At 43.3% G+C, this 27,215-nt stretch overlaps 1 protein-coding gene across 2 annotated transcripts; it reads right to left on the reverse strand.

Moving 5' to 3' along the window:
• Nucleotides 1-754: 754 nt before the first annotated feature.
• LOC119323796 (methyl-CpG-binding domain-containing protein 9-like) lies at nt 755-26,512 on the reverse strand. 2 transcript variants are annotated; one of them, XM_037597507.1, is made up of 11 exons: nt 25,699-26,512; nt 15,099-15,184; nt 14,449-14,765; nt 13,149-14,276; nt 11,288-11,980; nt 10,188-10,496; nt 9,156-9,491; nt 6,032-6,130; nt 5,239-5,748; nt 1,672-3,549; nt 755-1,480 (listed from the first exon to the last, which is right to left on the reverse strand). In XM_037597507.1, exons 1-11 carry the CDS (start codon nt 26,361-26,363, stop codon nt 1,235-1,237), a joined length of 6,267 nt encoding a protein of 2,088 aa, XP_037453404.1. In that variant the 5' UTR covers nt 26,364-26,512; the 3' UTR covers nt 755-1,234. The 2 variants fall into 2 exon arrangements, with proteins under 2 accessions (XP_037453404.1, XP_037453403.1); XM_037597506.1 differs by having other exon boundaries at nt 25,696-26,512.
• Between the last annotated feature and the right edge of the window lie 703 nt (nt 26,513-27,215).

Genomic DNA, 27,215 nt, shown 5'->3' on the forward strand with positions numbered 1-27,215 from the left:
GCCGATGCTCGGCGGAGCTCCGGCGGTGGCGACGCCAACGCTCCACGAACTAGGGTTTCCGGCGGCGGCGGCGGCGGGGGAGGGGTCGCGGCTGTACAATGGGGTGAGCGGGGTGCCGGCGCGTGCGTCCATGGTGAAGTTCACCGGCGCCGGCGCGCGTGGGGCGTAGGAGGCGGAGAGGAGAGAGTGCGGCGCGAGCGCTCGAGTGTGCCGCACACGGAAGCGGGCGCCCCAAATACACCGCGCGGGATAGCGTATCCGACCGCGCGCCCAACTCGTTATAGCGCGCGCGCGGTTTTTGCGTGCCCGCTGGAGCCACCCGCCGCGTTGCGCGCGCGCTAAAACGGCCTAATTTGCGGCGCGGCGCTAGTTTAGCGCGTCTGTTGGAGATGCTCTTAATAGATTCCACACTCTTAAGAAAGAGGGTAAAATGAGAATTGTTTGTATGCCAATATCTAAACCGTTATATATTTGCGAACACTGAGAGTAGTACATCCATGTATGCAGTGGCTTGCGACACAGAACTACAAGCATGAAGGGAAATGCTATGAACAATCAATAGAATGACGTACTCAAATGTGTACAGTTAAAATGTTCTTACTTTGATTAACTGGACTGGTCAAGTCAAGATAGTATGTCAATTTGTCATAAGAATATTTTTCATAACATCAATTTTTTTTAAAATAATACCAACTTTTTCTTGTGAAATTCTACTTTCAAAATTGTATGTTGTGAAAACCTAAAACATGCATCGTTGAACAGAAAGGCTAACGACCACTACCCGCCACATGCTGTCAATCATGTGAAGGTGGGTACAAAAGGAGGCACAAGATCCTCGGGTCCTCAGACCGGGAGCTAACATGAATGATATGTATCCCTGAAAGCCAGGTTAGCCCAAAAGGAAAAACTACGCTCGCATGCAGCCGCTCCCGGCAGAAAATTTGAACGCCAGCTATTGCGGCTGCCATCCTTGAAACAACGCATTTTCCTTCTTCGCTGGCCCTAACATATCTAAGGCGCACAACTATAGTCTGGTAAATATGACTTATTAAATTGAACGGTCAAGGTTGCACCCTTGCAGGAACACCAGAATCAAAGCTAGCCTAAAGGCTCAACCACTCAAGAGACCACATAACCAAAGACTCTGTCTATACCATCTCTGTGACCACAGCGTCATATTGTTGCACCGTCCACGGAACTTCTAAGTTTGGGGTATGCAATAGAGCGGCGCAGATTACGACGCTGATGGTTCTGGCTCTTTCCTCCTCTTCCCCTTGTTTACAACCTTTATACTGTCAGCCAGCATGGTGTTAGGCTCCTTGGTGTACATGATACAGTCGTCAAGAGTGTAGATCCTGAGAGCGAGCGAGGATACAGTTGAGGTCTTCATAGCTACTGTGAAGGAGGACCAGTACCACCAATCATTCTTCAGGAACTCGGATTTTATCATACTCTCCAACACACTGGTCGCCAGTACCATCTGGAAGAGGCATAGATACGATTAATCAGTACAATGGATAATATCAGCGCTCTCAAGCATTTATTTTGTATGGAGATGATGTTAGAGAGCTCTTAATGGACATTAGATAATCAGCACAAAAATAATAATAAACACTAGTAAATAGATATATGTTTTCTGTGGCATGAAGGTGAATAAATAGATCAAGTCACCTCAGATATTGATTCTGCATGCTTCACAAAAGTACGCCATGAACGCCTTCTTATTTGTTGAGACTTTGAGGCTCTCAAAGCTTCCTCGGGCAATGCTGCATCTATATCAAGCAAATTTATCTTTTGCTGCTTTAGGATATGAGAGTTTCTTCCTATAACAGGCCTCAATGATGACTCCGGAACCAAGCCACCATTAACAGCTAGCAATCTTGTTGGTTTGTCTGTTGCAGAAGATGCTTCCTCACAGGAAGTACTCTCAGAGGCGGGCTTCTTAGATTTTGACACATTTTCATCACCCGTGCTACCAGGACAATTTTGACCAGAATTGGACCCCTCCTGCCCGAACTTTTGTGCAGACATTGCCTGGCATTCCTCCAAGGAGGAAACCCAATCATTTGGGATGTCATCTTTTTTGTTTTTATTCAGAATAACTGGAGGCTCAAGATAAAATGCAGGTGAAGGGACAAAAGACGGAACTCCATTTGATCCAATAAGTCCAATATCCTTCACTATCTCCTTGTTTGAATCATTCGTGGTAAATTTTCTGCAAATCTCTTCAAAGTCATATGGGCATGACTTCAGTTTTCTGGACTCAGCAGTGGAGCTAGGATCAACGGAATCCTTCTCCTTGACATCTCCATTGCACTTTCCAGCATGCTCTTCATACTCCGTTAATTTGGAGTAAGTCTCGTGACATGCTACACAGTGGTGTCGAGCAGGCCATATAGGCTCTAAGCAGTCACAGCGGCATGTTTTCTCCAAAATTGCTCCAGCCCTGGTACTGGGAAGGTCCATAAGCTGCTGCTCGCTGTTCGACCCCTTGGATATTGGAGGATCACTGAGAACAAAATTACCCAGGTGATAAAGATGCCGCTGCCACTGCTGGATAGCATCTTTCAGCTCCTTTTCCCTTGGATCGTATTCCCTTAGCCAGTCAACAAGATTACGGATTTCGTCATCCGACTCATAAATGACAACAGATGCAGAATTCCATCCTTTACAATCAGAAGTAGAGGGGGGGTAGCTATTAACCATGTTAATGTCCCTCTCCTTGCATATCAGCATGCTTCCATCAGCGACCAGCAAAGGACGTTTACCAGATCGTCCTAAAACCCAGTACAATCGACCCAAGGAATCCTTTCCCAGACAATCTCTTCTGAGGGATGACATATTAAGTTGTGACTCTACTGTGCCAATTGACTCCTGCACTTTTGAAATCTCGTCCGATAAAGTATCCATTTCACCATTATCAGCAGCTTGCTCAAGTGATCTAGTTGTTGACATTTTCAGATTATCTTGGGATGCGCTAGCATTTTCATCAGGCAACTCCCCACCCGGTGTACTGAGAGGTGTAGCTACTGGTTCTCTTTCAGCAATAGGAGTGTCCACCAAATTGAAGTTATCACGCGACCCTTCGTTCATAATGTTCCCTTCAATCCGGTCACTACCTGTCCCTGATGGTTGTTCAGAAAGTCCCAAAGACTTATTGTCTTCAACCATAGACATGCCATTGTCACTTTTGCAGGGTTTGCCAACATTTAGTTGCCCAGGAGTCCCTTCAGCTGGGTGGTTGAGGTTAACTACAGTATTACCTTGTTCAGACTCTTCAAGATGGTCTGATGCTATGGCCACTTCATTCTGTTGATTTTCCGCAAGTCCAGAACAATTGCTAACGTGCTGTTCAGTCTTGCTCCATCTGCTTTGTCTAGCATATGAAGTCCTCATTTCCTCCTTATATTTCAAATCTTTCAATTCAAAATTCAAAGCACGAAACTTCTGCTGGAGGTCATTCAACTTATCTGGACATTTTTCTATATGTTCTCTTACCAGGACTGTGTTGAGCATTTCATCACATAGAAATTTCAGCATATTTATTCTCTGCATGTTGATGATAAATGTTAGGCACTGTAGGTTGTCACTTTGTCCACTATGAAAATCAGCACACAAATAAATTATTAGGTATACCGTAAAATAATAGAGAAAAGATGATCTGGCCAAGTAAAATCATATCAGGCCAAATGAGTAAATACACAATACCAACATACTCCATCCACAGTTCCATGCAGACTTTTAAGGAAAATCGTCCAAGACATCGGCTAAGAGCTAACTTTATAAAATCAAGCTCCAACTAAAAAATCAATGTGGTTAGAGTATGACAGTACAAAGCGTCGGAGAAAATCATTCCGCTTATCCCTTCTACCTTTTTCTTTGAAGACCTCTTGCACCAAATACAATTATCTACAGAAATCATAAATACACCAAGCCAAATTGTTCTGTTTAAACGGCAAAGCATATGTCAATGAATAAATAAGTTCAATCTGAGAATGAAGGGGCCCAAATTTTGTGTTGAAATTTTCTGAAAACATGGTCCCATTTTTCAGGTAATAAGATGGCAGACGAGCTGTCTTCTTGTCCTAGCATAGACTAGGGGAAGGGAAGTTCAGAAGATGATAGAGTGAGGGAAGGGAAGTTCAGAAGATGATAGAGTGAGGGAAGGGGAGTTCAAAAGAGGATCAAATAATTTAAACTACGAGACCATGGGGTGCACCATAGCACCATACACATATGTTGACTTCATCTGTTTGCACAAAGTGCCACATATATAAGATACCCAACAACGCTTGAATAATTAACCTTGTTTTGATGGTTGTGACAACACAGGGATAACCAACAGACTAACACACAGAATATATGTGGCATGTAGAAGTTTGCCAGAGCTAACACAAATTAAACATTTCATCTACCACTATGATGGGCGGGAAATTGCGAAGTGTTATAAAACATGCGTACAAGTAAAGGAAACCCCAGGTAATATCAGCAAATCTAAAACATCTCGATTTTCAGGGTGCCTATGAATCCAACATCCCTACCACCATAGCAGGACATACCAATCGGAAAATGTTGGTCTAAGTAAGGAATGAAGTCTGACCAGCTTAAATTTTGTATGAGAAAAACGCCCCATTAAACCCATTAAGCTACGCGTGAAGGACGACCAACCAGCCATGCCACGTGGCGTAAGCTGGTTGGCCGTGGTGAGAAATCTTTTAAATTTTTTTAGATGAAGGTGTGACCCATTAAGCTATGCGTGAAGGGCGACCAACCAGTTATGCCACGTGGCGCAAGCTGGTTGGCCGTGGTGAGAAATCTTTTGAAAAAAATTAGATGAAGGTGTGGGTTATTTTTTAAATGTATATTTTTTCTTTTTAGATGGCGGTGAGGACCTCTGGTATTTTTTAAATGAAGGGTTATGTAAAGTGGCACTCGCTGGTAGGCTACAATGGTATTTTTTTCGTTTTCTTATTAGATGAAGGTGAGGATTTTTTTCTGAGCTGTTTTTTCAGACGGAGGTGAGGACTCTATGTATTTTTTTTAAATGGAAACGTGCGCACCGCTTCCTCTCAAGCGGCGCCAGAGGGTGGCGCCCCAACCACTAGTTTGGTTTTACTGGTCTGAACTCTCAAGCTTCCACTTTATTTTTCTTAATATGAAGGAATACAACGAAATGTGCAATACACAAAGAACTAAAACTTCCAAACACTAAACAATAAAGATAGCGAAAACCCATACCTCTTGTGTGCTAAGCTCCCAATACTCCTTTTGTTCCATTGCTGCAGTTAACTTAAAAAGTATGTCGTGAAAGGCTCCTTTTCGTTGTCGTTTCAAATCCTGAACACCCTGGTCAAGATGTGATTTCTTTTGACCTGACATGCACGATGGTTTGTCGTGAACATGAGACTCTGCTCCTTTTCGTTGTCGTTTGGAATCCTGAGCACCCTGGTCAAGACGTGATTTTTTCTTTGGCTTTAATATGCACGATGGGCAGAACCAGTCTCCTTGTGGTATACGAGCTAGTGGTGGATTCAAGCAGTAAGTATGGTATTCCGAGTCACACTCATCACATAAGAGAACACTTTCATCGTCTCTATCAATGCCACATACTTTGCAAACACCCTCCTCCCATGGAGCTTTAGGTAATTTGGTTGCTGCAGTCAGAATATCATGTAGCTCCTCATGGATTTCTGAATCAGTATTCTCATTAGACAGGTGACAATCAAATTTCTGAACAAGGTCGAGCACCTGCACCAGCCATGTAAAAAGAAGAGAAAGCCAAAAGGTTTATTAAAATCCCTGGTAATATAACTTCGTAAACAGAAAATTTAACAGTAAGCTAATATATACTCAAATCAGCATAGGTAATCCCAACAAGATTGTATAAAGCTGACTCAGTGACCCATTTATTTTATTTTCTAGTTGCAATATCATCTTGATCATAAACGCATGCGAAATGAAATTATGGAATCGCATGAGATAGGTTGACTAAATCGCGTGAGATAGATTGATACAGAAAGGGATAACAAACCTCTGTCTTATATAAGGATTCAAGACTCTGAGACAATTCGGCAACCATTTCCACTACATCAGCTCGATCAGCAAATGCAGTGTGCAGATTACGGATTACCTGCAGATAAACATAATGGCATCATAATTTGACCAGGGAACTAAATATATATACTGCTCAATTAGAGACATAAATTAGCAAATGGGTTCTAATAGGTTCACCAAATATAACATCAATTTTGCTAATGTAGCTGTGCTCATGAGTCATGAATGAACGGAAATCATTCCCAACTTTTCTGAACCAAACAGATGTGGCTCATGTACCAACTTAGAAGCTCGGGATATTTAATTCAGCACAACACTTTACATTTTTTGTGCGTGTGTAATATCCCTTGGATGGACATAAACCAACACACATCAAAGTTTATGAATATATACAATGGCAATCAATAAGGAAACAGCCGTCAATAGAAACGAGAATAAGAATCGCTCATGGATAAACAGGCATTACTACATTGCCAACATGAATAGCAATGATATACATAGATATCATAAGCCTTAAAATTAGGCTTCTGTCTATTGTAAATTCGTACTGCAGCAGTCAATGGGCTTAGTTTAGCATGAGAAGCAGTTAGTGCACTCATGCCAGCTTTAGACCTGTAGTGGAATGCACACTTAACAGTAAACTGGTGTAGCATCATATAACCAAAAGCCCACTTAGGGAAACCCAGACAAGACACTTGACAGTAAACTGGTTAACATCATATAACCAAAAGCCCATTTAGGCCTTGTTTGGTTACATCGGAAACCATGTGGATTGCCTGGGATCGCGGCCCGATCCACGGCGGTCGTTTCGGCAGGGAAATATTACACGTGGATCACAATTTGATTATTTGGTTTGGCCCAGGGAATGGAAAATACTGGCCCAAACCACGGCAATCCACTCTGTTCCATAGGGGCCAAAAGGATCGGCTCGTCCTCGTGGAACTGATCCACGACGAGAGGCGAAGGCGCGCGAAACCCTACCGAGGCGAAGGAGCGGCGGCGCAAGAAACACCACCGAGCGGAGCCACCAGCGATGCCTCCGACGATGGTCGCCTTCTCTCCTCTAAGTATGTACCTCTGCCTCCTTCCCTTCTCTATTCCTTTGATCTCCTTTTCTCCTGTATCTTGCGTAGTAGAATCGTCAACGAGCAGAGGCCCGGTGCTGCTGGCGGCGCAGATGACGACGGCAGCCTTCTCTCCCGTAAGTTATCTCATTTTTTTTCTTGCCCTGTCCTGAATCCTTCCCTCCCTCTCCTCCTGGCGCATCCCAGCACCGTCGCCGGCGGCGGACAAGGTGGGGCCGTGGGGCTTCCGTTTCATTCCTTCTGTGATGGAATAGTAGTTGTTTTGTCAAATCTGTGTGGCTCCAAATTAGGTTCTCATGTGGAGACTTGTTAAGTTCCCATGTAGATCAAACACAAGCACATGGCTCCAAATCTGTCATGTCTCTAGTAATTGTATTTTAATTTCTTGGACGAGGAAGTGATGATAGTTGTGTATATAGTAGGAGCTGGCTGTGACTAGTTGCAAGAACAATGATAAGATCAAACACATACACGTCTATTTGTAGTCAGATGGTAACCAAAACTCGCAGAAGGTTTATCTTTCTAAGCTGACATGTAGTCCAGTATTAAATATGTGCAGATCTATTTGCTTTTGTCTACTGTTTTGATTGGAGACTTGTTAGGTTCTCATGTCTAAAGATAAGTTGGGACTCGGAATTTCTGGACTTTCACCTATGTGCATGTTTGTAGCCTCTAGTACAGTTGCTCTCCATCTGATCTCTGTAGGTTATGTTAGAGAAAAAGAATTCCTGCATGTATGTCTTCTCCACTGTCCTTGTAGTTCATTGTGACTAGTAGTTGGACACACAAATTGAGCAAGACTGCATTATTAATGGCTGCTAGAATAGGTTGACTCAGTTTCTTGTCTTTGCAAATTTAAACCGTAGTTTGTCCACTGCGTTTTCTTGCAGTTACACTCTTCTTGGTTGCTGTTCAAATTGTATGTGGATATATATCCTAATGAATATGTAAGGAATGCATGGATACTATTAGTAGATGGGTAGGTTTCTGACCCGCTAACACTTCTAGTAAGATTAAACATGGGTTACTTGGGCTCTAGCAGTCTAGCCGTAGAACAAAACTGAGCACCTCTTCAACTTCAAAGTTATTATGGTTGTTTTGGTATGGTGGGGATTAAGCTTTCCTTTTATTTTGTATGGTTGTTCTATTCAACTTGAAAGTTATTGTGCATCCTCAAAGTTTGCATGGCTTCTTGCATTGCAAAATTGGTTTCATGTTGTGATGCGTCCTGTAAAAATGATGGGGTCTGTTTAATGATGAGTTCATGACCCTTATTCTGTTTTACTTGAACCAGAAATACCACCTGAAGAACAAGGATGTCAGCAAGTTCTTGTATGATACCTACATCGATGAGAAGTGCACAATAGAGGAACACAAGTTCTTGTTTAACAAAAGTTCTGAGTAATTTGTACTGAATTATCAAGGATGATATGTAACTGGAGATGGTGTTTCGTATCGTGTCGAGATGTTTGTTTTACCAGTTTATTCATGTTAGTGCTGCATTCTTGTTGCCATCTTGTTATATGGTGCAGACCTTTTTCGTATATGATAGTATTGTGTATGTTGTTCAAATACTATGTCCAAACATGTTGCTCTGTGTCATTTATAACTCTGAATTGAGTTTGGGAGAACCAAACGAGATCTGAAGAGGGGGGTTTGGTATGGATTAATATGCAGTGGATTGGGTGACAAGCAGGGATCAGCCCAATCCCTAGGTGGATTGATTCCACTAGTGGATTAAACCCCTTGAAACCAAACAAGGCCTTAGAGAAACCCAGACAAACTATCTCCAAAAACAGATTGTAGCTAGCCAACATTTCTAAAACTTCCTGTTAAGAAATAGAATAATGCTGAAGCAACACCATGATCTGGTGGTACCACCACGTCACCATCTAGCACAAGCTAATGCAACAGGAATATTTGAAGGCACATGAAGTCATCCACGGAAAATCTGAGAAAATATCCCATGTGTATCAACATAGCATAATATAAAATGGGTGTTAAAGAAGAACATACCTCTTGCACATCCTCAAAAAAAGTCTCCCAAGATCCACAGTAAGCGCCCATAGCCAACCTTGTATCAATTGTGCGGAAGTCCAAAGGGCGTGGCACCATACCAGAAAATCCAAGGATGCCCTCATCCTCATTCTCATTAGAGTTCATTAGAGTAGTTCCAAGCAAATTCCCAAAAAGCTTAGATTCATCTGAAGAAATGGCATGGCGCAGAGCAATACGACACTTTTTCAAGATAACCTCTGAGATGGAAATAGTTTTCCTTTCATTTCTTGGGTTTTCAGGTTTTTGTGGCACTATTACACGGCATGCCTCTGACAACACAGATAAAACAGCTTTCTGTAACAGGAAAAAATAAACATTTTAGTGTATTTTCCAAATAGTCCCCTAGTCATAAGGGTTCTCAAATTAAAAGATAGACAAAAGTATCATGGCAAAGAATAAGTCTAATAAGGCACCGAGCAAATACATTTCTTTAAATACAACATAAGTACGGCCGTGTTATGCACTGACTCCTCTTCTGGCAGCCATATACATAGTAAAACTTTGGTTAAAGTGCGATGCTGACAGCAAGTTCATGTTAACCGAAGTTTCCTGCTCGGCCTATATAAGCAAAGACATGTAATACAAAATACATTATCTGACTGATTTTCAAGTTTTCAAACAAAATTCACATTCCTCTCATCCTTTTTAAGGGATACAATACTTCGTAAAACAAAAGAAGTGTTAGGGGAACTAGAAAACGGAATTTATGCATTCGTCTTGCTGGCTAAGAGCAAAATTCATGAGGAGTTCTAATCTAGACCGCAACCCACACAACAAATGGTACTAAAACATAAACTAATACAAACTCATACTTATATTTTGCAACTCATTACCTCTTACGAGAAAAACACCATAAGCATTGCAGCTCGATGTATTGATAAAGTAGTTTTTTTAAGGGACAGAGAGTGGGTCAAGGCTAAAAAAAGGAAAATAACCGCAGTCTAGAACATCAATGATCATATGACTGCAGCCTGCAGGAGTATTACTAACCTTGGTTGGTCCAGATGCATTACCCTTGTAGACTTCTTTACTTATCGAATGTTCCAAAATTTTCCTTGCCCATTCTGGTGGTTTTCGATCCAAAGCTTCATAAACACACTTTCTAATTCTCGTTCCCACATTTGTCGGTAATTTTCTCACCGGCTCTAGTGGTTCTGCCCAATCTGGCAATGTTCTGTTATCAGCAATAGGCACCTCAGCAGAATCTATCATATCAGTGTACTTGTAATCCATCATAAAAACCTTGTTTCCTTCACTTGATAGAGAACTGCATATCAAATTTTCCGCCTCCAGAAGCAGCTGAAAATACAAGACATTAATTACAGTGCAGCAAAAGTACACATAAAAATTTACCATCATCTAAAATAAGAACACAGGAAATTTTATAATATCTCTTAGTGAGCGAACAAAAAACTATAGATAAATTATACAACAAACGTAAAACAGCATCCTTATAAATTATATTCGATATTCTCAAAACATCACACAGCTGGACAAGGAATTAATGTAGTCAAGATATCTCCAGCCAAATAAGCAAAAACAAGAATCTTGTCTCCATAGATAAGATTTAACAACAAAATTTCTGCAAACAGGTGGAAAAGCTCTGAATAAAATCATAGAAAAAAAACAAATGGGCAGAGTCTCTCAACTGATTATACCCGTCTTGCTAGGCTTGTACATACCTCTTTCTATTATTACTACAAAGTACATATAAATACAGAGTAATGGCATTCCCTGTTGTTTTACCGTAAAAAATGGAAAGCGGTACTGATGGTGACAGGAATCCAAAAAAACAAGTTTTTTTCCTAAGCAGAATAAAACAGGGATATGTCTTATTTCCCTTATGGAAACAACATAGAAACATACTATTATGAAGAGTTAATGTGGATAATATAATTGTATGGGGTTGCAATCAAAGTAAATATTATTAAATAGAAATAAGAAGTTGAAGAAAAATCTAAAAACAGATAGCAAATAACCATAGCATACAGCAATCTAAAGACTACAACTCATGTCTGACTGAAGAAGGAAAGGAAGGCATGATCCAAATGAATCACAAGTTCAGCTAATTGTATAAGTAAAATGCTTACCAGGGCATCCTTCTCCATGCCGGCAACCCCAGGTACTGCTCCGCACAGTATGCCACCATCACCTTGTAGGCAGCGGAATAACTTCACCCCTTCTCGACTGGAAATATCAGACACGTCCATGCACCCATTTATGGAAGAAATAGCTAGCATGTACCTTCTAGCCAACTCAGGCCAAGTCAACTTGTTAGCAGTTAGCATATCAAAGTTAAATTCCTTTGTTGAAATGAGGCTCTCAGTGTCCTTCTTTCTTCCACGCCTGGGTTTTGATTCTTTGGGGTCAATGTTTGGATCTACAAATATCGCAACCTTTGAAAGTAGCTCACCAAAAAGAACCTTGAAGAGTGCAAGGTGAACCCCGGGCAATACTACACCAGTGCACCTCCCAAGTGTCTGCGCTGCCAATTTATCTTGACCAGCTTCCTTCATGGAAGAAGTTTCCACAGGAATAAACACAGACACAATCTCTTCATTATTGGATAGACCAGATTCACTATTTGAATGTGATATAGAAACATTTGCAGGGGAATTCATCGGTGAAGAGTAATCCCTACATTGTTGAATGCCCTTCGACAATGTTTCTTTCTGATTTCCACAAACTGGCCATGGGTCAACAAGTTCATCTTCCAATTGTTCATATGAAGGCACTTCTTTGAGATCAATGATTTCAGCAAAGCGCCCCAAGAACTCCCATATCTACAAGAATATTTCAATGAGAAGATGGATCCAAGAATAAGAAGGAAATGCACAACTGTGTAAAGATGTGTTTCTTCAAATAGTAGAACCAGTGACAGATATGCAGGAAGCCTGTGCAGGGTGTGCACCTGCACAGGCCCTCCAAATCAGAGGGGCCCAAATTTGATTAAGTACTACTAGTACTAATTGTTAATCATCCAATGATAAAAAAAATCTTAACCCTGCGTTAACAGTACTAGTGAGAAAGCACTTGCAATGCTATTTGATAGTTGTACACCGAGAACTGAGGCAACTACAGTCTACACACTCCACCTCATGCACATCCCCCCTTCCTTCCTTCCACTCGCTCCCTCTCTCTCTCCTCTTCAAATTGGAGCCTATCTCCATCAGTTCATCTTTCCTTGACTAATTTCTTGCAATTCCCCAGAATGAATCTATTATCGGCATGAATAGCTAGCACACTTCCTGTCAATCTCCCACCTACCCCACCAATAATTGTTTGGTGAAGAGAAATTTAACTTCTTTTTAACAATTGATAATATTTGAAAAAATGTTTATAAAAACCTAATTGAAGATTATGTACACCTTACATTCGAAATAGATGACAATTTTGGAACAAGCAACCTTGGCTGCTAATCTTTGTATAAATATGGAGTAGGTAACTATAATAACAAAAAAATATTCCATGTCAAATGTATTGGCACATTTTTTTTAACAAACTCAAATAACCTTTTGTTATTAGCGGCAAAGATATAGAATTTTTACTCTATATTTGTAGGATATTTCAAAACGTAGGTGAGTAGTATCAAACAATGCTAAAATGATGTCACCATATGCGAAAAATCAAGTCGTTCGGGGCAAGATTTGCTTTTGATAAGATACAATTCTTTGAGCAATTATATTAGCGATATGAACCATCTCTTTCTTTTTTGGAATTCCATTTCATTTTTTTATAAGCGATATGAAATATAAAACTTGTTTTCACAGTTAATTATGTACTCCCTCCGTCCCATATTAATTGATAATCAAATGGATGTATCTAGCACTAAAATACGGCTAGATACATCCGTTTGAGCATCAATTAATATGGGTTGGAGGTAGTAATACTTAGGGTTTGCACAGGCCTCTAATTTCTCAGGTACGGCTCTGCAGATATGTAAAGAGCTACCTGGAAAACATCTCCCGCCGATTCTGGTGGAAGCTTATGGCTAATAGGACGTCCCGGAGGTAGCTCGCGGATGCTAGAACCGCTGGGCTGAGCATGATCATGTAGCCCAGTCACCGCACCATGTCTATCATATGACATATCTCCATTACTTTGGCCATCTTTATGCACAGATATAAGTAAACCACTTGCAACTGTCATAGAAGAGTGAAATTCAGCCCTATTGCACAAGAACTGGTAGTTTATGCAAGACCTGGATCTAGGAAGAGACTCCACAATTTCTTGAACAAATTCCAAATCAAGCCCAATTCTATCATGGTATAACCACTTCTTCAGTAATGTATAAGTAGATTCCACATCATCCTTCTTTTCTATAACTCGTGGTATACTGGGGCCGTTGGATGAGCAAAATCTAGTTAAGGGAGCGTAAGGACCATCAAAGTTCTGACATTCACTCCCCTTGTTTAACAAATGATTTCCACTACTGTGTGTGCATGAGAATACCAAATGCCCATGTTCCTTGTACATTTTTTCACAAGCTTCCACCATAGCACAAGAAATCATCCTCCATACTGAAGAGGATGATGTTCCCTCAAATGTAAACTCACCAATTTGGTCATTAATATTGGCTTCCTTACTTGGTGGAACATTCTCAGAATTTGAAGGTAGTATTTGTGACGTCATATTTGAACTCTGTACATCATTGCAACCCAAAGACGTCCTTTTATCCTCCGTATCATTGGTAAGACATGATAAGAAATCTTGATTGGTCTCAGAGGGAACATCCAGGATCATATAAAGATCATCCATATCATTAGCAGCATCTCCCATAAAACTGCTACTTTCCTTTGTTTCAATTGTATCAGCCTTTCTTGCACCATTCTGAGAGAGAATGGTCGTGGCTTCTGGAAGGGGGAACACTGAGCATGGTAACCTTCTGACCTTAAACAAAGGCCCAAAGCTCCCTCCATCACACACCTCACACTCAAACAGTGAACCAGTAACTCTATCATGCCAGTAAGACGTAAAACCCACTGGCCATATCTGGTGGCTATTGTGGTAGCTTGCCTGTTTATCGATTTCTCCCAAGCTAGTTATAAAGAAATCTTGATATTGAACAGGTAGGCCAACCTAGAGAAACAACACAACAAAGTAGTATTTATCAAAATCAGTGCCAAAGTGAACGTAAGATACAAGAACTGCAGTATAAAATGGATAAAAGGCTGTACCAGTGGGAAACAATAACATCTAAAATGGACACTGGATGAAGAAACAAATCTGAAACAGTTAATGAGATACTCACACTGCGATGATGTGGTTGACGGTTGCAATTTTCCGCAAGAAATTTTGGAGGCTTTAGTGGATTTCTTTCTTCTGTAGGACTCGGGGCTGTTGCTTTCATAAAAAATGATGGCTCCATCAAAATGCTGGAACTTCCAAACTCGTGCTTCTCAGAAAACTTGGGCAATGCTGATGTTTGTGGAAAATCTCTTCTCCTGCGGCGTGTATGATTTGACCTCTGTTCTATGTTTCCATCAGCAATGAAATTTTGATCCACAGGAGGAAATTGTTGTCTAAAACAATGAGGAAGACCAAATGCTGGCATAAAGTGATTCCCATCTGCAACATGATAGCCAGAAGAGGGATTATTATAAGATGCACCACCAATGATGGTCAATAGTTACTTTTAGAGACCAGACAGGTATAACTTCAAAATGTTAGCATGACCCATAATTTTTGGAACTGGAATTAAATTTCCCTTTATAAACACATACTATGCCTAAGTGGCCACACATGCACTGAACATGGGGGCAAGCAGAAGTTGATCTTGATGGTTGTTAGCACAGCAAATTGCTGTCTAAAAAGTTACAGTGCATAAAAGGTGTGGAAAATCTCCAACAGAAAGCAAATACATCTCTCTTGCAGTACATATGATTGCTCTAATATCCTTACCAAAAGGAGTTGTATTATTCAATTGCAGCCCCTCAAAACGTGGAGTAGCCAATTCGGTCAAGTGAGCTCCATCAGCAACACTTACTCTGCGAGGATAAAAAATATATATATTAACTCTCTTCTGATGATAATGTCTGTACAACAAGGATTACTAGAAAACTTCCTATAACATTTCTGATATTATTATTTTAGAGCACCCAAAAACAGTCCAGCTTATAAAGTTTATCGCTAAATAGCTGCCACAAGTTACTTGTAGTTTCACTTTTCTTTGCAAAAAGCAGAATTTTCAAGAAATCAGAAGTTTTTCCTTCGAACAGATTTGCAAAAAGCAGAATTTTCAAGAAATCAGAAGTTTTTCCTTCGAACAGATCTTTCAAGAATAGTCAAGACAATAAAACAACGAGCATCATGTAAGATAATGAAAGCACTGCTCTGTAACACAATGAACCGGCTAGAATAAATGCAAGCATGCTTTCAGTGCTTATTCTCTTCAGCATAGCACATAAAATTAGTCTAAAACAATGAGAGGACAATAACGATTTGATTTTTTTACAATTTAGTTTGCAGTACTACTGAGGATTATTGCGGCGCAACCTTTTCAACTGTTAAGGTTATAAGCTTCTTAACACACTGTTATGCAAAGACAACTCAATTAAGCAAATTCAACTCCATAATAATCACTAAAGGTACAGAACAACAATCATCAAGATAACTAAACATTGTACAGAACGATGGTGGGCTGAAAACAGAAATAGTTAGCTTCAAATCATGTTTGATTTTGAAGCTGTACTGCAGTTATGTACTCAGCTGCAGCAACTTTGCAACCATCTGTGGATGGGCTACTGATGGGATCTAGTACATCATGTGGATTTAAGAAGATCAAAAGATCTGCTGAAGGAGACAATGAACACTAGGGCAATGTTGTCCATGAAATCAAGAGAAAGATTCACCAAATAACATGTGACTAAAATTTTAGCATCAAAATAGGCCAAACAAGGTGGGGAAATTGTACGTCATCTATGCATGTACCAGAACTAATAGGCCGCAAAAATAAATAAAGCAAACTTTGATGTTTGTTACCAACTTCAGTACGCATGATCTGATGCAGGTATAACACTTCACAAAATTGCAAAAGTTGGAAATTCTAGAACTGCCCTCTTCACCCCCCACCCCACCCCCACCTCGTGCAAAGAGAAAGAAACCTAGATCTGCACCTCTAGATGCATAGATTTGCAGATCATCCGATCTGCCATCAGCTGAAGCAATATTCCAGGGCTGATTTGCAGAACAATAGCTAGGGCAGAATCAGGAGTAATCCCCAAAACAACAAACAGAAGGAAGCGCAGCGCAGCACAGCCTTCAACCCCACCTGAGAGAGAGAGAGAGAGAAACTAGGTCTACCTCAAGATGCACAGGTTCACAGATCACACCAACTCCTGTCAACTGAACTGAGATCTCAGAGCTGATTGGCGGAAGGGTGAGGGCAAAGTTAAGGGCTCTAGCTCTTTTCTTTTCCCTTCCTGTTCTCTTTTTTATCAAGGAGATTGATTCTCAGGACGATTGGTGTTATAAAGGGAAAGACCCATGGAGTATGTACTCAGTTTATCACCTCCATAAAGGAACGTGAGAAAAATGTGCCATCACTACAATAAAAATATATACTTTTAACAAATTCCACATCACCATTCCAGCATGTATATCTTATAAGACTTGGCTGTATATAAAGAATAAAGTAGAACAATTTGGTGCAGGGACACCTGGTTGAACGATTTCTGTAAGTACATAAGCCTTTGTCTTATGTGGATCTAAATGTGATGTTAAAACAAGTACACGAGAAACTGCAAAAAAGGGCATGCGTGAGGGTTGATGCGCGAAAGCATAGAACGCCATTCTGACTGGCATTCTTTTTCTATAAATTTAGTGTGAAATATATCTTTTCAAAATACAAGAACCAAGCAATCTGACACGTGACCGTGGCCCAGTCTTCAAAGGAGACCATCCTTGCAATAATTATGGAATAACATAACCAAAATAGGGAAGGAGTAACCTACAGTTCAAGTCAGGTCAGAATCCATCACTAAGCAGTACATGTTTCACAAATGCTCGTATAATCTTATATGCCGCATATGATATTGAAATTCTTTAATAAAGGAAAGGCATCATTTGCTCACAATTGGGTAAAATGCGTATAAACTGATCAGAAAAATTTGCAGCCATGCGAGAGTTGTCATGTTAAAAGAAGAACAGAATAGATGATTAGTGGGTTTTCCATACATAACTTGGTTAATGGATGCCCCTTCTACCTTAACAGCAACATGTTTCATATAATTTATGTCTGCCTATTTTTGCTACATTTATTCTACATCTTTACTCCTCATTAATGCTGTGCGCATTGTTGTGGTATTCCAAGAGTATAAAATACACAGGGGCAGGCCCCAGGATAACAAGCCTGGCAGGAAACCCAATAGTTTTCAGTGAGAAAGGAAATCATGGTAATATCAAACCCAGAAGAAATTTCCTTACTAGTATTTGAAATTTGAATTGATAATGCAAAACAAGTTTTGTTATCAAAGCGCATGCTCCAGTTTGACAGGTAAAACAGTCGCGGAAATTTCACAGTACCACCAAGTGGCTTGTTCTTTAGAAATTCTGAAATATCAAACCCCCGGTGGAGTCACGTTACAGCTTTGGTACACACACACAGCAGAATCGAGAAAAGCATGGCTGCAATAGGCCAAGGAACAGCAGACATGACCGAGGTGGTGTCATCCATGCAACTGATGTTCGCCAATCCATCTTAGGAACTACTTTGGAGAGATACTGCATTATACTCTTCCCCACAAGAATTAAAGAGCAGAAAAGCAAGCCGTCCATGTAGAGAGCCAAATTACTGGATGCCCAACTCCATCCCCACAGCACTCTCCGGACACAGGACGGATACTATCTGAGCGATCCAAAGTCATATCCAGTAGTAAGACATTCAAGATCCAGCAGAATCCAGTGTAGGATTTGGATATTTCATCCCAGAACAAATTCGGATTCAGAAAAGGCAGTATCTATCGTGAGAGTTCATAAAGTTGACCCTCTATTGAACGGTCAGCCAAAAATGACCAGTCTAAAACTTTAACGAAATCCAACCCTTTTGCTCAGCGTCAGCCATCAGGGAACCAGGAGAGGGAGGAACCAGATCTCACCTTTGAAGATGAGGCTGGACACGAGACCTGAGGGGGGAGCTCCAAGTCGCGCGCTTGGGGGACGCGAGAAAGAGGAGATCCCGCTAGCACCGGCGGCGCGAGGTACAGATCCAGTCGCCGGCAACCTGGGGAGAGAGCCGGCGGTGCGGGGTTAGAGCCGGCAGCGTGAGGAGATCCCGCTAGCACGCCGAGGTACAGATCCAGTCGCCGAGGTACAGATCCAGTCGCCGGCAACCTGGGGAGAGAGCCGGCGGTGCGGGGTTAGAGCCGGCAGCGTGAGGAGATCCCGCTAGCACCAGCGGCGTGAGGGACAGATCTATATGCGGCAACCTGGGGAGGGAGTCAGCGGTGCGGGGTGAGAGCCCGCGTTAGAACCTAAATAAGCAAGCCTAAGCCTAAATTTTATAGAATAAGCTGGGGAGGGGGCAGCTTATTTCCACAGCCAGCAATAAGCCCCCAAAAAAAAAAAAAACTGGCCCTTACAATTGATGGGAGTGTGTGGGCAGGCCAAAAGGGCACGGGTGGGGTAGAGGCCCGGCGGCACATGAGAGTGGCTTTCCAGGGGGCCCGATCGAGAGGAGCGGCCCGATCGAGAGGAGCGGCTGGCGAGTGAACCTGATTAGAGCGAGACGGGCAACGATTGTGAATCTAGGCTATGCGAATGCGGCTAGGAACATGGGGATGCAGCGGCGACGTTGGGGTGAAGACAGTGGTGAGAGGAGGTCAAGAGGAACTCAAATTGAGAACACCAGGAGGGAGATGAGTTGCGGCTTCAGGAGTAAAAACCAAATCCCTTAACTTAACCTAACTTCTAGTACCATGCGAGGAAATATGCAACTTGTATTTCCACGAGGCCATAGGCTATGGCCCCGTAATGCAACGGAACTAAGAGATGATATTGTGGTCACCCACATGTAAGGGCAATGTGATTTGGATAATTATTGAACTGGACCATTTGAGAATACAATGTATAGATAGGATATGGTAAGAGTTTTTTTTACATCTAAACACTATCTGCTCCGATTCCGAACCCAGCACACAAGATATATTATTCCTAATATCTGATGGTGTTAGGATTATGGAGTTCTTTTAGCGAGATTATCCAACCCTCTTAAATAGGATAATCCGACTTCCATAGAACTTTAGTAACAAACTTGTCATACGGGTGTTACTTGTTTATGACATGGTATGCTGGCGTCCCTAGTGTTTTACTAGTGGAAGTTTACCGCCTTCTAGAGTTTATTATGTGCTTCTAGTTGTTATATATCACCTTGTAGTTCTATATGCCCTTTACTCTTGTGATTTTGCCCGACGTTTAAATACTCTTTGCATGTGTGTATTACCCCGTTAACTTGTGTCTACTATCGAATGAGGCATTACGCTACCTGCCAAGTCTAGCTCCGGCATCAGTTATATTTGTATCTACATCCTAGTGCTATCCGCTCCACTTCTGAATCGAACAAATAATGTGGTATAGGGGATGGTCTAAGCAGCATCTGATCAAATCCACTGCACTTGCACCTGTAGGCTATATGACACCGATCATGCTCCACGCAGCCAGATGATGAGTAACACCCTAAGGTGTGAAGAAGTTAATCATGAAATCATATCATTCTTCCTATACTTTGGCAGAGATACCAATGGTAAACAAATAGGCAACTCAATCAACCCTACCGTCTCGCTATACACAGACGACGTGATCCTCTTCGGCCACCCATCACCGGGTGATATTATGGCTCTTCAGGTGCGCCTCGGGCCTTCGGGTCAATTTCTTGAAGAGCTCCGCCACACTGATCCGATGTGACACTGATGAGGCCGCGCCCACCGCCGTCGACCTCCTCGGCTGCCCCATTGTGGATTTGCCCATCACCTACCTGGGCATCCCACTGAAGATGCGGCGACCCACTGCTGCCCAGTTGCAGCCCGTCGTCGACAGGACTGCCGGCATGCTCCCAGGATGGAAGGCACGCCTCGTGAACAAGGCCGGCCACCTTGCGTTCATCAAGGCAGTACTGAGCGAGATCCCCGTCCATCAGCTGCTAGTGTTGGCACCCCCCAAGAAGACCATCAAGGCGCTCGAGAAAATCCACAGGATTCCTCTGGGCCGGACGCGCGGAAGCTAATGGTGGGAACTGCCACGTCAACTATCCGCGCATCTCCAAGCCAATCTCGCTAGGTGGAATCGGCGTCCACGACCTCTAGCGCACCGGCCTCGCACTGCGCACGCGCTGGCCTTGGTTCAGCTGCACGGACTATACTAGGGCCTAGGGCGGCCTCGACTTGCAGTTCGGCGCCGAGGAGCGCGCCTTCTTCGCCTCCACCACCATGCTGCTAAGGAATGGCCTAGGGGCCCTGTTCTGGGAGGATCGGTGGATCGATGGGCGCTCAGTTTGTGAGATCACGCCCCTCCTATACGCATGCATCCCCAAGAGCCGTCGTAAGCTCCGGACGATCGCCGACGGGTTCCACGCTAATCAATGGGCACGAGACATGCATGGCATCGTTGGCGTCCAGGAAATCGGCAAATACCTCCAACTCTGGCACAAATCGAGCGTACGACTCTCTCCATCAAGTCGGGCTGTCTGACCTGGAAATGGAGCGCAAGCAGCATCTGCTCCGCCAAGTCTGCCTACCTAGCCACGTTCCACAGCTTCACCACCCGCGACACTTGGAAGCTCACCTGGAAGTGCTGGGCACTATCGCGACTCCGATTCTTCCACTGGCTCGCTAACCTTGATCGATACTGGACTGCAGACCTACTCGCTCGCCGCGGCTTGCAGCACCCCACACACTGCCCCCTCTGCGACCAGGCTCTCGAGACCATGCATCACCTCCCCACCGGCCCCTTCTGTTGGCAAGTCTAGTATGACATGTTGAGCTGGCTAAGGATGCCTTACCTCCCACCCGATAACGAGCCTTCGCTCAATGCTTGGTGGCAATCCATGAGGCATCTCGCCCCCAGGCCCATGCGCAAAGGCCTCGCCTCTGCGACCTTGCTAGTCCCCTGGATGCTCTGGAAACACCGAAATGACTGCATCGTCAACGGAGGTCACCCCTCGGAGAATCACTTACTTACAAAGATCAAAGATGAGGCAGCCCTCTCGGCACGTGCCGGAGCATTAGGACATAGAGCTATCACACACACACACACACCCAACTTGGGATGTCCACTGAATCCAAATCACAAATTGCAACCGCCTCCTAAGAGGATTGTAACTCAAACCACTTCTTTTTAATGCAATGAAACGCAAGATCTATTGCATTTTCAAGGGGGGGGGTGACATAATGTGTGCAACGGTGGCAGGGGGTCGCCAGCACCGAGGGTGTTGGTGGCGGGGTGGTATCACGACATCACATGTTGTCATCCATTGCTCCTTTATCGTGGCCAATGTTTCCACCACTTCCTCATATATGGTCATGACATCTTGTACGCGGTTTGATGTTCTCAAAGATGTCCATGGGTGAGTATGGCCACCATATTGTTGTTGTTGGCCTTCAACTGGCCCCAAGGAGACTTGATGGCAAAATCTATGGTGAGCACAAGGAAATTTTGTATCTTTGTTCACGACGCGGTAAATGTCATACGAAGGAAGATGCATGGTAGTGCCTTGAATAGGACGAGACACAAGTTAAGAGAAGAGAATGTAGCCTTGGGAGATAATTTCCCTTCATCGTTTATTGTTTTCCTCTCAAGCATAGGCTCTTCTACATAAGTAGGAAACGCCTCTTAGCAAGTTCAACATGAAGATATCGGTAAATGAGAAAATCTTCAATCCAAAAGATATGGCAAAATGTGATCATGAGCAAACCAAGTATACCATCAATCTTGATGATTCCCGTAGATCTTGCAATATGTTAGTCCTCTCGGATGTAGGTTGTCGACTTACTATATGAGGTTACTCAATGACATGGCTCGCGTCATGTCTCTTCCTTGGTTCATCTGCCCTACATGGCCTAAGGTTAGTAACTCCCTTTGTGTGGCGAAATCGTCACATAGGGGTTCACACAGATGCCATTTGCTATATAAGGGGATACCATGGCATACCTCTCCAAGAATCACCATCGATGCGTGTGTTGAAATGTAATGTCTCACGAGCTTAACTAACCGGTTGTGTAGAACAGTAGAAGGTCCCACTCAGACTTCTATGAAGATGCACTAAATTGTGTCATGACTCGTTACACTCACAAAATACATGTGAGATTGGCGATCAAACATTACCAGTGTTAAACCTTGATTGTTTGTTCCTCTAAGCCTTCAGAAAGTACCTAATAGCTCTTTAATGTTCAGACACGACAATTCCAATTTCACATCAGAACTCTGTTTATAGTTCGTCGAACGCAGAAAAAAAGATGGGTTAACATCTCAAATCAAACCGTTATAAGGAGTTAGACCAAATGACCATCTACAAGTAAGGTGGAAAGAGTTACCACGTTAATGGAAAATAATGAAAATTGTTAAAACTGGCAATAGCGGACACAAGTAGGAACATGGTGACAATAATTTTTGGGTCGCGACAATGGTCACGGACTGCATAGAAGGTTATACATAAATACCAAAAGGGCAATTTTACATCGAGGAGAACACGTCAGAGGCAAGAGAAGAGATTGGAGTTGGGCCATGCTCGATCTAATTAGGATGGGCCATAGGGAAGAAAAAAATGGAAAGGATTCAATGCAATTGGTCACATAAGGAAGGGTTGTGACAAACCAAGGAAATTAAATTACTAGCTAAAGGAGACAAAATTTGAGAAGATTTGTGCAGCTTCGGATAGAGTTGAAGACAAACAAAAGAACTCGGTGGGGTAACAATTAACCATGGACATGAAACTAAAAAAATCCTTTAGAGATCTAGCTAAAGAATGTGTAGCGAGGTCAAGGAGTCAAGGCCGACAATACTAAATCTGAAGAAAAAAAGCTAACAACAAGAGTCATGTCCACTGATATTGAGCAATGATGAGACGACAACTACACAAGAGGCACCGAAATAGATTGCCACGGCAATAGAGGTTAGACACGGATGCTAACAAAAAGACCAAGAAAGACCCAGTACATGTTTGTTTGATGTCCCATACATTGTAGTGCACGAGAGATTAGGGATACTATCACAATGTTGTGATTCACAACAAATTCTAATCATAACAAGAATGTAGACGCAATTCAATCTTGTAAAGGATTTCCAGATTATGCGAGTACAAAAAGAACTACTCCCTCCGTTTCTAAATATATGACATTTTTGCAGTTCAAATTGAGCTGCAAAAACGTCTTATATTTAGGAACAGAGATAATAGTTCTATGGGTAGGTTGCACCAGAGCTACACGAGTATATTCATCCATCGACCATGCCAGCACTCTTCCCACCCTCCTTTTGTCTCTCTTACCATACCAGCTTCTTCCTACTATCGCTCGACCCACACGCCTGACAAGCATGTTAAATTCGTTCTTCCTCATGGGCGGCACCACTGGCAGAGAGACGTGGTGGAGCCCCATCGTGGTGTTGGTGTTGGTACAGTCGTCGACCATGGGTTTCCTTACCAAGCAAAATCTTTACACGGTGATGAAGACACACGCTCTAATGGTGGAGGATGCTTTGTCAAGAGTGGTGGTACAAGTGTTCGACCACAAATCATTGTACTTGATCTCTCTCCATGACGGGCCTTTCATAAAAGTTGTATGCATCATCTTGTGCTCACATGTCCCTTGTACATGAGACATGATGAAACCCTAGCCATTGGACGATCGTCCACCATTTCAATCTCCACCAATTTCCCTCGCCTTCGACAACCGATTTAGCATTAGGAAGTAAGGATCAATATCTGGCTAGGAGTTTAGGTGCCTTCTTTGTTAGGCTTGTGTTTGGTGGTGGTGGCCCCATGGTGGTCTCCCAACTCCATCCTTGCCCTAGTGTGACCATCACGATCTACCTCATTGAGCTAGTGATTCTCAATGCTCGTTATTTTGGGTTTTGCACCTTCTCTACTGGTTGTACGTCCGAGCAACAGTTTGGCAGACTACCTTGCAAGGGGTGTGTCCTCGACCACGGTGCTTTCGGTCATATTAGGTTCTCACCACTTGAGCTAACCAACCCATGTGGCTCTTCAAAACCTTTAAGGTTGGCCTGGCTTGTGCGGGTTTGATCTTTTGTGGTTTCGTCACCAAAGACATGGAGAAACATCAAACATTAGATCAAAAGGACCTTCATGTAACTTCCGGTTTTATCATGGATCTTCTTTGTTGGTGGCATTCCAGTTGTTCTATTGCATTGTACTATCGTCAATCAATCAATAAAACTAGCTCATTGTTCTGACAAAATCCCCATCTACCTTTTCCTCCGCATAAATTTCCATCCGCAGCTCAGCAGCGAGACACCTTCGTCGTCGATGCTTCGTTGCCTTCTACTCTATTACTAGTGATCCATTCTCCAATTAATTTACTGGAACATGCTAAGTGATACCCACCCCAAATTTAATGGACCGAAAAAGAACCCACAAAAGAGTTCATGATTCACATTAGAGAGAACTAGTTCAAATTTCCATACTACTCCCTCCGTCCCATAATATAAGAACATTTTTGACACTAGTGTAGTGTAAAAGACGCTTTTATATTATGGGACGTAGGGAGTAGAATTTTGAGTAAAGAAAAGTCAGACAGCAATCTCATGCAACAATGCAAGAGAAACCAATAAGATACCTTCACAATGAAAGAAAAAAAACGGTTACAAATTTCTCTCCTACAGATTGCAAGTCGTGGTGATTTTAAAATTTCCTAAGGCTGAACTGCATGTACCTGTCAAGACCGAAACATGCAGGTGTCCTACTTCAATAAAATAATAACACAAATCAAATTAGTGCCACAACTAGAACAAATAAAATTATCATTGCGCATGCCCTTATGCCATGAAAGGGTGAAAGTATCAAATTAGCTGCAGTATCTCATACCCTGTTCTTTGTAGTAAATCAGGGAGAAACATGCAGCAACCACGAATCACTCAGTGTAATACCTAAATTTAGTAGCCACTAAAAGAAGATGCAACACCATGTTGCACTCTTACTAATGCTTTAGAAAGCCACTGCTACCAGTTGCTAATTATAGCATTTAAACCAAGTCATTCAGGTCTCAGTGTTATCAACAGTCGAGCAAAGTAGAAAAATCCAAAGAACATACCAGATTCATATGCTATGTTGATAGCAAGTGCATCTGTGTAATCATAAGTAGCAAACCAAACATCAGCGATATATAACAAGGTTCAAACCATCATGACACGTTCTCGATTGGACTCACCATTACCATTTGCAAAGTACTGGCGTTTCATGAACAACAATCTACTTCTTAGAGCTAGTATATAAAATTCGCTGATCAAAAGATCTAAAGTCATAAGGAGATGATTAAGAGGGAGCTGAGATAACTGCCTGGTGATGTCTCCGATGGTGACGGCAACAGGATCCTCCCGTGGGGCGGCATTGATGTCGAGCGGCACTGCTCGAAGCTTCCAGCGCTTGGAGTGGGCGCCACCTATCTCACACGCCGGGCACATCCAGTCCTCGTTCACGGCTACCGGAGGCCGCCGCACACCAGGGGGGGTGGGCAGCGGTGGTGGCGGAGGCTGGCGCATAAGCGGCCCCCAGACGTGGACGCATGATTCATGGAACCCACGTTCGCAGGCGTCACAGATAATGGTGGCCCCCGGCAGCTCGGGGAGGCCGCAGGACGCGCACGGGGGCGGCGGGTTCCCCCACCCCGCTACTCCCGGGTGCTGCGCTGGAGGCGGCACCTCCACCGACGAACCAGCGGTCGCGGCCGCAATGGCCGTAGCAGCAGCCAGCCTCCACGACTCCCCACGGTGGTACGCCAGCGCTATCTCGCGGGCCTGGTGCGCGAGCAGCAGCTGGGCCTGCGCGTTGGCGGGAGGCTGGGGCTGGGGTGGTGGCGGCGGCGGCGGCGGCAGCGGAGGCGGAGGAGCAAAAATGGGGGCAGCGAACCCGCGCGGCGGCGACTGGGGAACCGCCACCGGCGGCGACGGCGGCGGCGAGGGCGCCTCGTTGAGGTCGATGTCGAGATGTGGCGGGCGATCCATGGCGAACAGGGGATCAGGGTCGCGCCCGAGCTCAGGCTAGGGTTCGAATTCCGGGCATAGCGACGGGAAGGGAGGGAGGGAGGAGGAGGTTAGAGAGCGAGCAAGGGAAAGCAGCAGCTCACGAGCGAAGCGCGGCTGGGGTTAAGGGAGGGGGGAGGGAGGGATTCCGGGGAGAAGCAAAGCAAAGGAGAAGAACGGACGGGACGGACGGGACACGTGGACGAGGGGCCGGGGACGCGTAGGTGGAAACGGACGAGCGCCCGGCTGTCAGTGAGCGATGTCGTGTCTGGGGAGATGGGCTGCGGTGGCGCGGAGCGTGCGACGGAAGCTCTTTCGCCCGTGCAGCGGGGCGCGGTGCTGTGTCCGTCGCGCGCGGTGCTCTACAGTTGGTGTTGGCTGCGTCTACGGTCGTCGTACACAGCGACAAAACAGGTTCGGTGTACTGGTAAATATGCAAAAGCAGCCATCAATTGTGTTCTTTGCTAGAATACGAAAAATACACTAGAATTGTTAATTAATGTCTTCATTTACTAGCATCCATATATTAATATAATCTCGTATTAATTCCGTGCATTGCTCGAATACGAGAAAATATATTGAAATCGTTCATTAATGTCTTCTTGTTATACATAATATATATAAAACATTTATAAAATATATCTTGGAAAATCTTGTATCAATTCTGTGCTTTGTTGGAATATGAGAAATATACTGAAATCATTCGTTAATGCCTTCTTATACGGAATATATAGAAGTCATTTATTAAAATATATGTTGAAAAATCTTGTAGTATTAATTGTGTGTTTTGGTGTAATATGAGAAAATATATTGCATTAATGTCTTCTTATAAGG

Source organism: Triticum dicoccoides, chromosome 6B (assembly GCF_002162155.2).
Source record: "Triticum dicoccoides isolate Atlit2015 ecotype Zavitan chromosome 6B, WEW_v2.0, whole genome shotgun sequence".
In the NCBI taxonomy this organism is placed as follows: Eukaryota; Viridiplantae; Streptophyta; class Magnoliopsida; order Poales; family Poaceae; genus Triticum; species Triticum dicoccoides.

Coding starts and splice junctions, on each gene's coding strand:
- LOC119323796 (XM_037597506.1), bottom strand. CDS start 26,363: ATGGATCGCCCGCCACATCTCGACATCGACCTCAACGAGGCGCCCTCG. Junction 10,497..11,287: donor GCATGGAGAAGGATGCCCTG/GTAAGCATTTTA, acceptor TTGTATTTTCAG/CTGCTTCTGGAGGCGGAAAA. Junction 6,131..9,155: donor TTTTTGAGGATGTGCAAGAG/GTATGTTCTTCT, acceptor GTTTATCTGCAG/GTAATCCGTAATCTGCACAC.